The sequence below is a fragment of the Pelobates fuscus genome, chromosome 10, assembly GCF_036172605.1.
Source record: "Pelobates fuscus isolate aPelFus1 chromosome 10, aPelFus1.pri, whole genome shotgun sequence".
Taxonomy (NCBI): Eukaryota; Metazoa; Chordata; class Amphibia; order Anura; family Pelobatidae; genus Pelobates; species Pelobates fuscus.
The window spans coordinates 68,396,034-68,412,870 of record NC_086326.1 but is presented as its reverse complement, the minus strand read 5'-3'; the positions used below and the strand labels follow the sequence as shown (position 1 = coordinate 68,412,870).

Below are 16,837 nucleotides of genomic sequence, written 5' to 3'. Positions count from 1 at the left end.
GGCATTTTCATTGTAATTTAGGACAATTGGAACATTTGAAAAACCTTCCTTCTTCTTTACATTATCTGTTTTTTTCTTTAAAATTTCCTTTCGATCTTTTTCTACGGCCCATGGCTGCATAACATGCCTAACAGCCAATTCCTACGGCTATACAGAAATTGCAGTGACCCAAAGTCATTCGACGAACAGGCACAATTTTTAAAAACCAGATTGGTTGAGAAAAATTATGATGAAAAATCCTTAGACAATTTTATAAGTAAAACTAAAGAAAAAGATCGAAAGGAAATTTTAAAGAAAAAAACAGATAATGTAAAGAAGAAGGAAGGTTTTTCAAATGTTCCAATTGTCCTAAATTACAATGAAAATGCCAAACAGATTAAACACATTATTAACAAATATTGGTACATTCTCAAATCAGAACCAACTCTTGGAAAAATTATAGGAGAAAAACCAGTTATTGTTTATAGAGGAGCAAGAAATCTAAAACAACATTTAACAACAAGCTTCATTAAGGAGAAAAAAGATAATAGAAAAAACTTTTTCAACATTGAGCCGGGTTTCTATCCCTGTAAAACATGTGTTACATGTAAGAAAACTTTATTTAACAAACAAAAAATCACCTCCTTTGTTTCTCATTCTAATCATCATACTTTTCCTATCCGCCAGGTTCTGACATGTCACTCTACCAATGTCATATACCTCCTCTGGTGCCCATGTGGTCTGCAGTACATAGGGATGACCACCAGGACCTTAAAAACCAGGATTGCGGAACACGTGGGCAATATCCAGAGGGGGTATATGAAACATAGTGTTTCAGCACACTTCGCCAAAAAACATAGAAGTGATCCATCTGTATTATCATTTATGGCTATTTTCAAAAAAGTAAAAAATTGGAGGGGTGAGAATAATGTAAAGGAGCTGGCAAAGATAGAAAGCAAATGGATTTTTGATATGGACTGTTTATTCCCTATGGGTTTAAATTTAGATTTTGAGTTTTCTCATTTTTTGTAAACTATTTTTTATTTCAGACTTTTTTCATTATTTATTCCCTCTTTCTGGTATACCCCCCTTTTTTACATTATTCCTTTTTGCCTATGTTTGGCCGGCTCCTACACTCCACTTATGTGTAGACTTTATTATAAGCTTCTGCTTACTAAAGTGGTTAATTAATATGAGAATTTAAAAGATGACAGTCTAAGATCCATTTTTATGGATCTTTATCCACTTTATAAAGGCTTCTCTAGGTCTTTGTATATATTTCTGTTCTTACATATAATCAATTCTTTTTTAATGTAATTTTTCCGAGACCGGAAACTACTGAATGCCACATGCGTTCCACCGTGCGTTCCAACTGACGATACCGGAAATGACATCATCCGTAATTACCGGAAATGACGTATACGGAAGAAAAGCACGCACAGGTGATCTACAATGCCGGGCGCATTTAAACAAACCACGAGGACCCGAAAATCAGCACTGGAAGAAGGCCACCGAGCCGAAACGCGTCTGCTGAACCTTGTATCATTTGATTGTATTTTATTTGTTCTCTATACTTACTCCGACGGTTTACTTTGTTTGGGGTAAGTGGATACCTTGATTTTATAACATTTGTTGTTTGGGTTCCACCCCCTTATAACCGGGAGTCTGTTATTTTATATTGATATTTTTATTCATAAAATAAATTCTTTTTTACCACGGAATCCTGCATATTTTTGCCTTGGAGCTTCGCTAGCCAGTATTGGCACCTTTGAGCCTGCTATACAGAGCCTGGTACGGCTCTGGTAAATGTGAGTGGTAGTCCATCCTCATATTATTCACCAAATTTAAATACACAGTATACACTATGTTATTTTTTATTCTTATTTTATAGATAATACTCTGCCATTCGCCTGTGGTCAGGTTGTATATATCTTTTTGTTACTATTACTGTTTATTACTATACCTGGCTCAGGGGCTTTACCTCCCTATGTGGTTTATGATACACATTCTTTACTTATTTTTCATTCTGATTTAGTGTCTGGGAAACACTGCTGTATCATACCCTGTTCTTTAACTATCTCTGTTAAATACTTGGAAGCGCCTACTCATTATCTTGTATTCTGTATCTCAGTTAACCAGTAGGCCTTTTATAAATGGGCAAAGCGCTAAATATGGAACAGACAGACGGCTCATTCCGTTGATTTCCATGGCAATTGTCGTTTGTACATATGGCCTTATTTATTGGAGGTGTATTGAAACATAGTGGGAAAACACCAATTCTACTATACACGTTCTCCTGTGCAGGCTACAACATAATTCATCAGCTCTAATACATTGTACTAGAACATGATGTTATGTGACTAAATGCAGGACAGGTGCGAAAGCAAGGTATGGATCACCTGTTTGGCTTATTCTATGAAGAATGATCTGAATCTGAAGTTGTATGTAATGAGGGCAAGCGGATGAACATGAGAATAGATCTGAGGCAAATAGAAAGTTCAAACAACGTGATGTCTTTTTATACATTTGTATGTATTTTCTGTACATTTTGTATTGAATACACGGATTTACGCGTAAATGACCTATTTATGACTTTGTATACTGTATTGTATATAAGCAATGTGAGAAAAATCTGGATTCTAACAGTTTGAAAAACAGAACAATGTGACTTGAGAACAGAATATGACAAACGGTTTGCTACATTTATTAAGAAAATGTTATAATGGATAAGACCTGAGTTTAACGTGTGCCATGAATGCCAAACGGAGTATAAATACACTTCTCATTGGCATCATATAATGCATACTTGTAAATCTGAAATTGTACCTACCGACCATTGGGCATTTCTTTGAATTGTGGAATTAATGTGTCTATGTAGGAATTATTTGCAGGATGAGCTGTAGAGACCAGTACAAGTTAGTTGGTTTTGCAGTGGTCATGAGCTGCCATCTAGTGGTGACTAACTTGTAATCGGTTCCTGCTCTCCAGAATGTCTTCAATGACAGTACTACGCAACTCTATACTATAAAGAGATGTAAACACTTTGTGAATGGGTTAAGTGTCACTGTAATGTGATGACCTACCATTCTGTAAAAATATGAACACAGAGAAAGTGGAAATTGTTACACGTGCTATAATGGGCAATACAGCAGGTTTGGAAGTGTGTAATAATACACACAAAGCCAAACAGAATAATTTTGTTTGAAATGAACAGTTTTAAAGGAATACTTTAATTTCCTGTTTTGTCAGAAAAATACTCTGTAGAAGGATATTTGAACTGTTTAACAAATAAACAAAGTTATACTGAAACTTATGTGCATTTCTATTTTTAAATCGAGGCAAACAGTTATATTTAATAATTGTATTGACATGTCCGATAACACAAAATAAGGCCTTGGTTGACAGCTGATTTGAGATTCAAGATCCCACATATATTTATCCCAAAAAGACAAACAACAACAAAAAAAAAACCTTACTCCCAAAAATAAAGATTCTTCTTTAGCCCTATATATATATTATAGTTAATACAATATTAAACAAATCTGCACGCCAGTCAAGCCATAAGACTTGCTTTTCCCACAGAAATCACAAATCCAGGGTGCTGTTACTACTGGAAAGGATTCTGATTGGGCATATGCAAAGTATTCTAACAAAGAATCTAATTATTTGCCTCATTCCATTTTAAACATAAATTCCTTTGAGTCTGCACTTGCTGTATACAACAGTATATATATATATATATATATATATATATATATATATATACACATACACACACACACACACACACACACACATCAGGAGTAGAATATTTTACAGAAAATTTCTTGTCTGTGCGAATGGTTACAGTCACAAGCATGATCACACATATTAGTTCCAACAGACTGTGTTCTGTTGGTTGGAGACGCTTAGAATCTCAACCTTGACGCAGATTACTATACAGGAATAATGTCAGATGATCCATTGATCTTCCATGTATGGCGGTCAAGTTTCTACAAAAAGGACATCATCTTCAGGAATTACCAGAACTGCAAGAATTAAATGAGCTGTACTGCTATTATTTACATACTGATACATTTCTGAACCATTTTATGGTTTATTTTGTGAGGTACCATTTTGATTCAAATCAAACTATTCCAGGAAAGGAATGAATTGGCTTAAATCAATGTACAGCAAGAAACTAAAAAGGTGGCATTCGCGTCTTCATAAAGTTGCTGTAATTTAAAAAAAAAATGTTTCTATAGTTTATTAAAAATAAACTCATGTCTCACACAAACACAGAATTCTCCATCCCCCAAGTTTTATACTAAACATTACTCCATTTTGGCTTTTTTGCAAACTGGCTCAGACGATTCTTCTTCAGTCTGTGGTTTCTTCTCCGTGTATACAATGCCAAAAGCAGTCTTTCTTGTTTCTGTGGTTGAAAGCACATATAATTAAGTGGGTAAACTGCAAAATCATTTTTTTTTGTACCAGGTTTTTTGTAGCAAGACAGGATTATGGCCACATAACAATAGAATACACACAAATCATAATATATTAACTTTAATATATAGAATATATAGTAAGCATTCTGGTCCTAAAACATACATTTACAGATGCAGGGTTAAAAAATTTAAAACTAATGCATAATATTCTCTGAACTGGTAAAATTTCCACTGTCGTATCCTTTCATAGCCTTTTGTGATATTTTCCCAGGCTTGTGCAGAACTGTGTAGCAGCAATAATTGCATTTAACCCATTTCCTAAGTGAAGGTGAAATCTTTACCTGTTAATATAGATCTAAATGCCGGAAATATCTGAATTTCACAGATTTCTTTTTAATTTCTTGGTAACCCCTATCTACCACTATAACGTGGATATATTTTAAAATTCTGTCATTTAAATTTTACACAGACTATGCTTTTGCTTTTAATATACATTTTCATTAATAAAGCACATTAGTAAATGACATTGGCCTCAGGAAAAAAATCTAAAAAAAAATCACAGGTATACATATACAATTATATTTATATACACACTACATGTTAGCTGGCCCTTTCTATGATTGGTTGATAAAAGCCAGACTCACCCCCATGAAGGAGAACAGCTCGGCAATTGGTAGATATTGCCGCTTTAGAGGCCCCTTCCGACAAACCGAATAGCAATCCTCTGATTACAAGATAAGGATCTTAACCTAACTTTTTTTCCCTTTCTTTTTTAGTATCACTCCAATGGTCATTACCCCTTAAAGACACAGCTTTAGAAGCTTGTCTTAACTTTAAGGACACAAGCAATTTTTGCATTTTTTGACATTATTTTGAACCTTAGCGTGAAAACATTTTTCCACTAGCTTGTACCAAGTGTAGCGGTAATAAGCATTTTTGTCTGCCTTTTTGACACACACAGTGAGTTTGTACTGTATATTTTGCAAACCTTAAGTGTGCTAAATCCCCTATAATACTTCCTATCTTGCTTAGCCAGTCTGAGCACAGCAATACCACCATATGTGCCTTTGCCAGGTATATGTGAACGTTGAAGGGGAACATTTGAGACACAGCCATTTAAGTTTTTTTCTAACTTTGAATTTTTACACTGTGTCTGTACCCCACTTTGGAGTTTTTTTTAGTAGGTTGATTATTCCAACTACCCCACAAAGGCATACCATTTCTTAAAGAAGACACCCGAGGGTATTTCAAAAGGCATATTTTGAGCCTTAGAATGAAATCATATTTCTGCTAGTTTGTACCAAGTGTAGTGGTAATACACATTTTTTATGCCTTTTAGACACACACAATGAGTTTGCAATATATATTTTGCAAACCTTATGTGCGCTACGGCAGTGCAATACTTCATATGTTGCTCAGCTATGTCAACTAAGCACAGCAATAACCACAGCAATAACCTGTATGTACCTTTACCAGGTAGATGAAAACGTTGAAGGGACACATTTCAGACACAGCCATTTAAGTTTGAATTTTTATGCATTTTTTCCCTTTAATTTTTTTTTTTTTTACTTTTTAACCCCTTAAGGACACATGACGGAACTATTCCGTTATGATTTCCTTTTATTCCAGAAGTTGTGTCCTTAAGGGGTTAAAAGTTTTTTTAACTTTGAAAAACTTTTTTTTTATAGCTTTTAACAACTTTATTTACTATGTTAAAACTTTGTTTAAACTTAAAGTTTTTTTTTACTGTTAACCCCTAACTAGCCTAACCGTAAATCCCCCAATTTACCCACTAACTTCTACCCACCTTAGCTAAATAATTAAATATTTTTTACAAATATTTAAGTAACAAACCAAATAAATGTACCCCCTGAGGGTTAAAAAAAAATTAAAGTTAACCCTCATGGGGTTAAAAGAAAAAAAATCAGATCACAGTGAAATACTGTTATCATCTGTATTTTGATTACTGCAGGCAGTTATCAAAGGGCAGGAAAGGGGTTAAATTTTATTGGGAAGGGGTGAGGGGGGGTCAGATTTTACAACTAACTTTTTTTATTGCAGAGAGCAGCAGATGAGCACTGATCTGTCTCTCTGCACCTCACATAGAGGTGCAGGGCGACAGATCGGGTTTCACCGCAGCACGTGTGATCGCTCTGAATGCCACTCAGAGCGATCACAGGGGCTGAAACAGTAAGATTGCCTGAAGAAGTGTGCCTCAGACACGGAGGCACACTGCAAGAACATTAACCCCACAATTGCGGCAATCTAAGGTTAATTTTAGTATTGGACGGAAATTTTCCGTCCTGCATCCTTAAGAGGAGTACTGCAATGGTATCCTTAAGGAGTTAATGTGTACACTCACAGAGTTCTGGGCTGTCAGTGTCACGTGTGGTGGAGGTGCAACTCGCACCAGCACAATTAAAAAGATCTCTTAATGTGCAGTGTTTCAAGCAGAAACAATGCCCATGCATACTTCTAGCACCGAGACCATTTAAAAACCACTTAAGTGGTCATGTTGATTGGAGTAACCCTTTAAAAAGGTACCACTCTTGCCTATGTTGTGCTTGCGTTAGCTGCATTACAAGAATGTATGAAAACCGTAGAGCAGTGTTTATAGGCTTAAGAGCATGTTCTTCCCTAGAGGTCCGGAAACCCCTTTTGTGGGTCTGAGACTTAGCTACTGTACGCCTGGAACTCCTTGCCAGATCAGAGAATAGCAGCTACAAGGTAAAAGTTTAACACATTGTAACGCGGGAGCAGATTCTGCGATCAGGGTGTTATTTAGACTGTGAAAGACCCCTTGCAGGTATTGTTGTATATAAATAGCTGTGTAATAAACATCTTTCTACTCCCTACATTCAGTCTCAACTAATGTGTGTGGAAAAAGTTATAATCAATGCTTTACAGGAGAAAAGGTCTCCAGAGCAATAACTGCTGCAGCCTGGTCTGATGGAATAGGTCCAGCTTTGGTGACTGGGTCTGAATCGCTACAGAGTCCCTGGTAGCAGCAAGGAAACTGATCAAGCAGAGGTACTCAGTCATAACCACACTTAGGATTATTGAAAGACAGGAGTTCAATTTGGTTTGTGCAATGTTCAGAGTAGCTTGAATTCTCAGCAAAGAGATAAAAACCAACTGCTGCATGGCAGATATGCAGATATGCTATACTTTTTGTCCAATAAATAAACTGATGTTCAATGCCTATGGTTACCAATCCCCCCCCCCCCCCCCATTAAATGTTATATATATATATATATATATATATATATATATATATATATATATATATATATATATATATATATAATACATTTCCAATGGATATATGAATTTTACAAAAATAATCTGTATGAGCAATGCACATGGAATGAGGGATGCAATGTATTTTTTTTTTTTTTTAATCTTTTAGAATGATCTATTTATGCACTTCTTTTATTCAGTGGTCCAATCTCTACTATTAAACCTCATGCACTCCTCTTTGAATCCTGTGCTCATAAAAAAAAAAAAAAAAAAAAATAGTCCCAAGAAAGGATACAATGTAGAAACATCATAAGGACCTCTTATTTCCAATGGCTGCAAGAAAAAAAAAGAAAGAATTGTTAAACACTATTCAGATAAATTTGCTAATTGCAGCTCATAGATTAAACAGTTAGTTGGCCTCTGTAACATTTGAAGAGTAATGTCTGCCTATTTTACACACCAATTTAGATGATCTGTACTTTTTTTAAACTCATAGTTACATAGGCTAAAAAGAGACATGCATCCATTAAGTTCAGCCTTTTCTTGGCTGTATAATAAAATGTAGTCAGCGATATATATATATATATATATATATATATATATTGATTTCTAGAAATTTGCGTACTATCAAGCAACTCTTGTCTGGTTAGCATATAAATGCAGACAGGGTTATTAAAGGAACACTAAGTACCAAAACAACTTTAGTTTAAAGGAACAGCATAGCAATTGAAATACATGTAATCCTAACACTATATTGACCTGTGACCTATATAGGTGTCTCCCCCTCCCCACAGTGTGAGGGTTTCAGCCAATGCTGCGCTGCTCTCCTCGTCTCTTTGGCGAAGCACTGGGAGGCTAGCGCAGACGCACAGCAGAATGCTGCGCTGTTCGAAAGCAAATGCAAAGGACAGAGATTTGAGCAGTGAGACTGCAGGGGCATGATCAATACACCAACACCACTTCTTTAAGCCAACATTCTTTTGGTTCTTAGAGTATCCCTAAAACTGTTACGTGTGAGGATCTAAAACTGAATGCAAAGTAAGAAAAGTGGCTCTCATTTATGGTAATTGACCAATGTTGAGGTCAATTCCTACAATAAACAAATGTTTGCAATTTAGTGTCAAAATATCAAAATTAGTCAGTTATATTTTTGCTTTTAATTTAATTTCAAATGTAGGTTTTAACCCCTTAAGGACCAAACTTCTGGAATAAAGGGGAATCATGACATGTCATGTGTCCTTAAGGGGTTAAAGCATGCCATTAAATAGGCTTACTGCAGCCTAGAATATTATTACATAGCATAACTAAGTTTTTCTAAGCCGTTAATGGCATCTGCTAAACTTTACTGCTCCAGCTTTGAGGAGGACTGAGCATCATATGAAATGTAGTCAACAAGAGGTTAGCTACCACTGCTCAATGAGGATGGTGTGAACTTTTATGTACTTTTATTAACCAGCGAAGAGAACATAACCCAAATGAATAATTACGCAACGACAAGGACAATGCAAGGGAGTTATTCATTCCCCACGTGCTATAATGATACCGGAGAAACTGACGGAAGCCAAGCACAGAGAGATGGACACAGGTTTCTTCAGGAAGGAAGAGATTCTTTATTGGATCACCGATCGGGACTCAGAGGGACTAGCGTCACCAAAATACAGCAAAGTCTGAGTACTGAATACATAGAGTACATTCCTTATATAGCACTGTAGCTCCTCCCACAATTAACTACACCCACACATACCCTTAACCTATTTAATAAATAGAGTCTAAACTCATCCATCCGGTCTAACCACGTGGCTCATCTGATACAAAGGAGAGGGACGCGTAATTCCAGTTCTTACATTCCTGCACCTGGTCAGTACAGTGATAACAGTATCTTAGCTACGTGTAATTAACTAACTGATACTACAAACACATATACATACATATGCCTTGTGGCAATCTTAGCCTGCTAAACTTGTATTTTACTGGAATTACATCACATTCCCCCCTTTGATGCCTCTGATATTTCACAATTACTTGAGGCATCACTTAACCTTGGTTTGCATATACCTCAGGTTACCATGAACCAGACCAGACTTATCTTATGATGTGAATCTTTTAACACTCATCTTCCTGCATTGGTTCTCCTTGATCTAGAGCCTTATACTTATATATCGCCATTATCTGTGCAGCAGCCTTCCTCTCTGCTATACTTCCTATCAGGCTTTGCACAGACCTAACTACTAAGGGTATAAGACACGGTAGGAGTAGACACAACAGTAAAATCAGTAGGACTCCACCTACCACTGCCTTAAGCCCTCCAAACCACTCATACCAGCTACCAAACCAACTACTTGGATTGTACCCTTTCCATACCTGAGTAGGCACATGCACTAGTTTAACCATATGGCTAGTAAGCTCAGCTATTGCTTGCCCTTCGTCATCTATTTGAAGACAGCAATTGCTCAGGTTAAACTTCCCACATACACCTCCCTCTACTGCCAAAAGGTAATCCAAGGCTAATCTATTTTGGTACACTGCTGTCCTCATCCTGGTATTATGCTTCGCTAGAAGATTGAGTGCTTGTGAGGTCTCATTAGTAATAATCTCAACCACCGCCTGTAATCTTATAATACGGTTGAGCATATAAATTGGGGTTCTATAACCAAAGGTACCATCTTCTGCCCACGTGGCTGGCCCATAATAATCTATGATACGCTGGGGAGGCCATTCATTATCTTCCCAGGTGCCTATCTCTAAGGGTCCCCTTTTCTTCCTATGATTCACATCATACACTTTAACACCTAAAGTCTCACCTGTTTCAATCGGTAACAAGAAGAAGGATGGTTTGAGCATACCCAACACACATGCCCCTTCCCAGTCCTGTGGCAACTCCGAATAGGCTTTCTTACCACAGATCCAGTACAAATTTGCTGGGGCTCTCCAGGTAGATGTGATGGATAAATCAAACCACACATCCTTTAAACTGGCATATCTAGCAAACGGGTTAGATGGTTCTGAGACATTTGAAGCCGACCACCAAGTTGTATTTTTAGTATCATCATCATAAGCTTTTTGCCCTAGACAAGTTAATTCTCCTACAGAAGTATTATACATTATTCCTTTCCTTGCTATGCAAACATAACCTATGATGGAGGTCTTTAATCTCCACTCAGATTTACCTCTAACACTCAAATGATAATCGGCTTGTGTAGATATTAGTTGGTCAACTGCCTCAGAACCGGACATTACCTCCTTTGCTTCCCAAGGCCATTGGTCTCCCATGTTAGTACCTCCACACACATAGCAGTTGGTAACATTAAGACTACCGGCAATACTTTCAGCTAGGTCAATGAACAGGTTTTTAGCGTTATGGGGGATCTTATTATCTATACTCATCTCTTCATAAAAGGAATGGTATACTTGATGAGTCTGGGAGGATACCGTATCAGTCTCTATTCCTATAAACAATAATGTCCCAGGATCTAAACCCGTCCCGTATATCTGAAACCCAAATAAATTTCCATACTTATCTAGGAACTTGTCGGGGTTATTAATAAGTATATGGACTGGGTTGCATTCCATAGACTTACAATAAGGGCTAGTCGGCAACTTAGTCACTATCATGTCTTTATCTACTGTCTGTCCCCAAGTCGCCCACCCCACACAAGACCAATATGGACAAAAGTTATAGTCTTTATTTGGGCATCTAGGACTCACATATTTATTTTTACTACTGGGACAAATATATTTATCATTAGACCCATACGTCCTCTCCCATCTAAGATCCCCACATACATTCCACGGTTTTCTACCACTTGATATCGCCTTACATGCATCAAATAGCAGAACACCCGAAGAATGTACGGATTCTAACACCGTCTTATTAATTAGGGTCCCCTGAGGATCTCCATTCCTGAGAGTCAACCAAATTGTACGAGGTTGATACTCTGGACTGAAGCACTTAGGTTCTCCTACTCCTAAATGGCACACACTATAGTCTATATTTAGGTATCTACATCTTGATACCTCTCCTTTACATTCGTATTGTGAATGCCAAATTAGGGTTTGGGAAATATGGTTACCTGTTCTCATAGTCTTAATGCATACCTCACAGCTAGGAGTGTCGGTACCTCTACCTTCCTGAATATAAAAACACATATAAATAAACACAATCAAAAGCACATCTTTCGCCGTCATCCTCAGTCTTCGTCCGTGCGATGGAACCTCAGCTTCCAGGATGTGAGGGCTGCAGGGAATGGAGTTCTGCTCGTCTTCACAGGTGTCCCTTCGAGACTTTCCTGGCTTATACACTATGTGTTGGTAAGCGGACAGGCTTTATTATGGCCTTCTCACTCACACCTGTAACAATAAAATTTGTAATCCACAATAATTCCTCGTTACTCCGACTGAGTAGTGCGTTTCAACCGGATCTTGCAGGGATTCTCTGGATCTGCTGTAATTTGCCAAGAATCGACTGCTGCTGGTTTAACCCTGGAGTGATGTATCCACGGAGTTACTTCGGCTACTTTTATCGCTGTAGGGGTAGACAAAAGAACAACATAAGGACCTCTCCACTTGGGCCCTAACGGTACATTATTCCACTCTTTAATCCACACTTGGTCTCCTGGTTGATAACTATGAACAGGGGGATAAATATTCACAGGTAATCTATCTTGTACCCATTTCTGTACCTCCTCCATAGTCTTACCCAACTCTACAACCTGCTGCCGGGTAATTCCTTCTCCCAACTGACTCAAGTCCCCCCTTAAGTTACCAAGTACGGGAGGTGGTCGCCCATACATGATTTCAAAAGGAGAGAGGCCCATCCTTCTGGTAGGGGTACTGCGGATTCGCAATAAAGCTATGGGTAAGAGAACGTTCCACTTAAGTTGGGTTTCCTGACACATTTTAGCCAACTGGTTCTTTATAGTTCTATTCATTCTCTCTACCTTACCAGAACTCTGGGGTCTATATGCAGTATGAAGCCTCCACTTTATACCAAGCATATGAGTCAGTTGTTGTAGGCACTGATGAACAAAAGCTGAACCATTGTCCGATCCTATAGAACAGGGTAGTCCATATCGGGGTATTATTTCTCGTAGCAGGAATCTTACAACTTCTCCTGCTTTCTCTGTACGAGTAGGACATGCTTCTACCCAGCCTGAATAGGTGCACACAATTACCAACAGGTAACGATGTCCACCCGATTTAGGCATTACTGTAAAGTCTATTTGTAGATCGGACATGGGGAGTCCCCCCATAAACTGGACTCCTGGTGGCTTTACTGGTCCTTGTCTTGCATTATTCTTAGCACACGTTACACATCTGCGTACAATGGCCTGAGTCAAGTTGGACAATCTTGGTATGTAGAAATGTTTCCTGAGAGATTCTTCAGTACTGTCTCTCCCAGAATGTGTCCCGTTGTGATAATTTTGGACAATTTCTACCGCTAGTGATGCTGGTATGACTATTCTTCCATCTTCTAGCTGATACCACTTGTTCTCCAAATACTTTCCCGGTTCAGTCTTTAACCACTCCTCTTCTTGAGCTGTATAAACTGGAGTCCATTGGGACAGTGGAGTTGGTATAAGAGCAGCTATATGCCCCACATACTCCTGTCTTCCTGATTCAGCAGCACGCTTAGCTGCACTATCTGCCATCCGATTTCCCTTGGTTACATCACCATCTCCTCTCAGATGCGCTCGACAATGTATGATACCGACTTCTTTCGGCTCCCACACTGCTTCCAATAGTTGTAGGATTTCAGCTGCGTACTTGATTTCTTTGCCTTCTGAATTCAGTAGTCCTCTTTCTTTATACAAAGCTCCGTGGGCATGAGTGGTTAAAAACGCATACTTAGAGTCCGTATAGATATTTACTCTTAAACCTTCAGCCAATTGTAACGCTCGTGTTAGTGCTATTAATTCTGCCTTTTGTGCTGATGTTCCTTTCGCCAGTGGCCGAGCTTCTATCACCTTGTCTATTGTTGTCACTGCATATCCTGCATAGCGGATCCCTTCTTTCACATAACTACTGCCGTCGGTGTAATATTGAACATCGGGGTTCTGGATGGGAAAATCACGAAGATCTGGTCTACTTGAAAATACTTCATCCATTACTTCCAAACAATCATGTTGACTTTCAGTAGGTTGCGGCAAAAGGGTAGCTGGATTTAAGGTGTTTACAGTCTCTAAATGCACTCTTGGGTTTTCACACAACATTGCTTGATACTTGGTCATACGGCTGTTACTAAACCAATGATTTCCTTTGTAATCCAACAACGTCTGTACTGCATGTGGGACTCGTACATAAAGTTCTTGACCCAGAGTGAGTTTATCGGCTTCAGCTACTAGCAGGGCGGCTGCAGCTACGGCTCTTAGACAAGGTGGAAGTCCGCTGGCCACTGCATCCAGTTGCTTAGACATGTAGGCAACAGGTCTTTGCCATGATCCCAAGTACTGTGTCAATACTCCCACAGCCATTCTTCTTTGCTCGTGTACATATAAGTAGAATGGTCGTGTGTGATCAGGTAGACCTAATGCTGGGGCACTCATCAAAGCCTTCTTCACATCTTCAAATGCCGTTTGCTGTTCTTGGGTCCATAAGAAGGGGTCGTGCTCTGTACCTTTGATGGCTGCGTACAGAGGTTTTGCCAGTATCGCATAGCTGGGAATCCATATCCTACAGAAGCCTGCTGCCCCCAAGAATTCTCGCACTTGTCTTCTATTCTTGGGTATTGGTATTTGGCAGACAGCTTCTTTTCTCTCTGGCCCCATAATCCTTTGACCTTCAGAGATATGGAATCCCAGATACTTGACAGTTGGCAAACACAACTGAGCCTTCTTCCTGGACACCTTGTATCCTGCCTTCCAGAGAATATGTAGTAGATCGTGCGTTGCTTGCTGACATTTTTCTTTTGTAACTGCTGCTATCAACAAGTCATCTACATATTGTAACAATACACATTCTCCTGGGATAGACTCGAAATCCAGTAGATCTTGACTTAGAGCTGAACCAAATAGGGTAGGTGAATTTTTAAACCCTTGGGGCAGTCTTGTCCAAGTCATTTGGCGTTTTGAGCCCGTTACAGCGTTCTCCCATTGGAAAGCGAAAATACATTGGCTTTCTGCGGCAATTCGGAGGCAAAAGAAGGCATCTTTGAGATCTAAGACTGTGAAGTAAGTAGCCCCGCCCGGAATTAAAGCAAGCAGGTTATATGGATTGGGTACAACTGGATGTATGCTAACAACCGCATCATTGACTGCTCTTAAGTCCTGTACAGGTCGATACTCATCTGTACCGGGCTTTTGAACAGGCAGCAATGGGGTGTTCCAGGGGGAAGTACAGAATTTTAGGATACCATACCGTATGAACTTATCCAGATAGGATTGGATGTTCTTCTTAGCCTTCTGCTGAATGTGATATTGTCTTAGGCTCACTGGATAAACCCCATGTTTCAGTTCAATTTTTATTGATGGAATATTGCGGGCCAGTCCTGGTGGGTTGTTCTCTGCCCAAACTCCTGGTATGTTAAACAATGTCTCATCACTCCTAGGGTTTTGGCTAGTCAACACTGTATAAAGTCGCCACTCTTCTTCCTTTGGTACGGATAAAGTCATAATACCTGAAGGTCCATTAAACTTTAAGGATGTTGTTCCATTTGGTAGGAACGTAATCTGCGCTTGTAATTTTGATAGCATATCACGTCCCAGCAATTGGACTGGACATTCAGGCATATAAAGGAATTGGTGTTTTACTACGTGGCCTCCCAATGTACAGAGTCGACTTTTAAGAACCGGTTTTTCAGCACTTCTTCCAGTTGCTCCTATCACAGTAATAGTCCTTCCAGATGGAGGAGCAACTAGATTAGTCACCACTGAATGTTCAGCACCAGTGTCGATCATGAACGCACTCCTTTTCCCCCCTATTGATACATCGACCATAGGCTCCGCTCGACCAAGGGGGATGGAGCCCGGTCGGTATCAATAGTCCTCCATGACAGTGTCAGCCAATCCTACAAAGTCCCTACCTTCTCTATCGCGGGACCTTTGCGCTGCTGGAATATACCTGTCTTCCCTAACACTTCCTCTGTTCCCATTACTCCCTCTATAACCATTACTCCCTCCGGGGCCTCCTCTACCTCTCGCTCTACCTCTAAAGTTTCCGTAGCCTGCCCTGGGTTGGTCTCTCTCGTACTGCTCTCTTTGCGGACATTCGTTCCTCCAATGCCCTTCTTCCTTGCAATACGCGCATTGATCCCTACTCAAAGGCTCCCTACTCCATCTATTATTGCCTCTATCTGGGCCCCGTTTATCTACGCCTGCGATCGCTACCGCTAGCATATCAGCCTTTTTACGCATCTTGCGCTCTTCCTCTTTCTTACTTTCTGTATCCCTGTTCATATAGACCTTATTTGCTACCTCCATTAGTTGGGTGATGGACATACCTGCAAACCCTTCTAACTTTTGTAGCTTGCGCTTAATATCTCCGTATGCTTGGCTGACAAAGGCGGAGTTAACCATTCGGGAATTGTCTGCGTCTTCCGGATTAAAGGGGGTATACAAGCGGTATGCCTCCAATAATCGGTCATAAAAGACACTGGGCGCTTCATCGCTTTTCTGGATCACCTCAACTGTCTTCGACATGTTAATGGCTTTCTTTCCTCCGGCTTTCATGCCAGCAATTATAGCGTCTCTATAGGCCCTGAGTTGAACCATATCAGCACCATTTACGTTCCAATCGGGATCGGTGTTGGGATAGTGTGTCGCGGCCCATGCTGCTGGATTGGCTTGGTTCAAAGCACGGGCTCTATCCTCTAATGCTTTAATGGCTGCTTGATTTATTCTTGTCCTTTCCTCATTGTTAAATAAAGTCATTAGTAACTGCTGGCAATCAGCCCATGTCGGATTATGCGTCTGTACTATTGAGGTGAACAGATCAGTCATAGCTTGTGGTTTCTCAGTATACGAGGAATTATGGGTCTTCCAGTTTAAAAGATCGGTTGTGGTAAATGGGACATATACGAAGACTGGGTCAGCGTGTGCCATTTGACCTGCGGCATCGATATAAGCTGACCCGGGATTCAGACGAAGAGGCATCTGATAGTGCTTTAATTGTTGGGCACCAGTCAACTGTCGGGTTTGGATGGGGCTACGTAGAGAGGCGTCAGTCATGGGTTCCGGTCGGGGAGAGATAGGGTATGG

The 16,837-nt window shown here is 39.5% G+C and overlaps 1 protein-coding gene across 1 annotated transcript in view; it reads right to left on the bottom strand.

The window, feature by feature from the left end:
- Positions 1 to 4,214: 4,214 nt before the first annotated feature.
- RPP30 (ribonuclease P/MRP subunit p30) overlaps positions 4,215 to 16,837 on the bottom strand; it is a 29,341-nt gene continuing 16,718 nt past the window's right edge. Inside the window, exons 10-12 of the mRNA XM_063435290.1 lie at positions 7,942 to 7,979; positions 5,051 to 5,130; positions 4,215 to 4,393 (exon numbers count right to left, since the gene is read on the bottom strand). Of these exons, the coding sequence (XP_063291360.1) occupies positions 4,293 to 4,393; positions 5,051 to 5,130; positions 7,942 to 7,979 (219 nt within the window). The 3' untranslated portion in view covers positions 4,215 to 4,292. The remainder of the gene's footprint in view (positions 4,394 to 5,050; positions 5,131 to 7,941; positions 7,980 to 16,837) is intronic.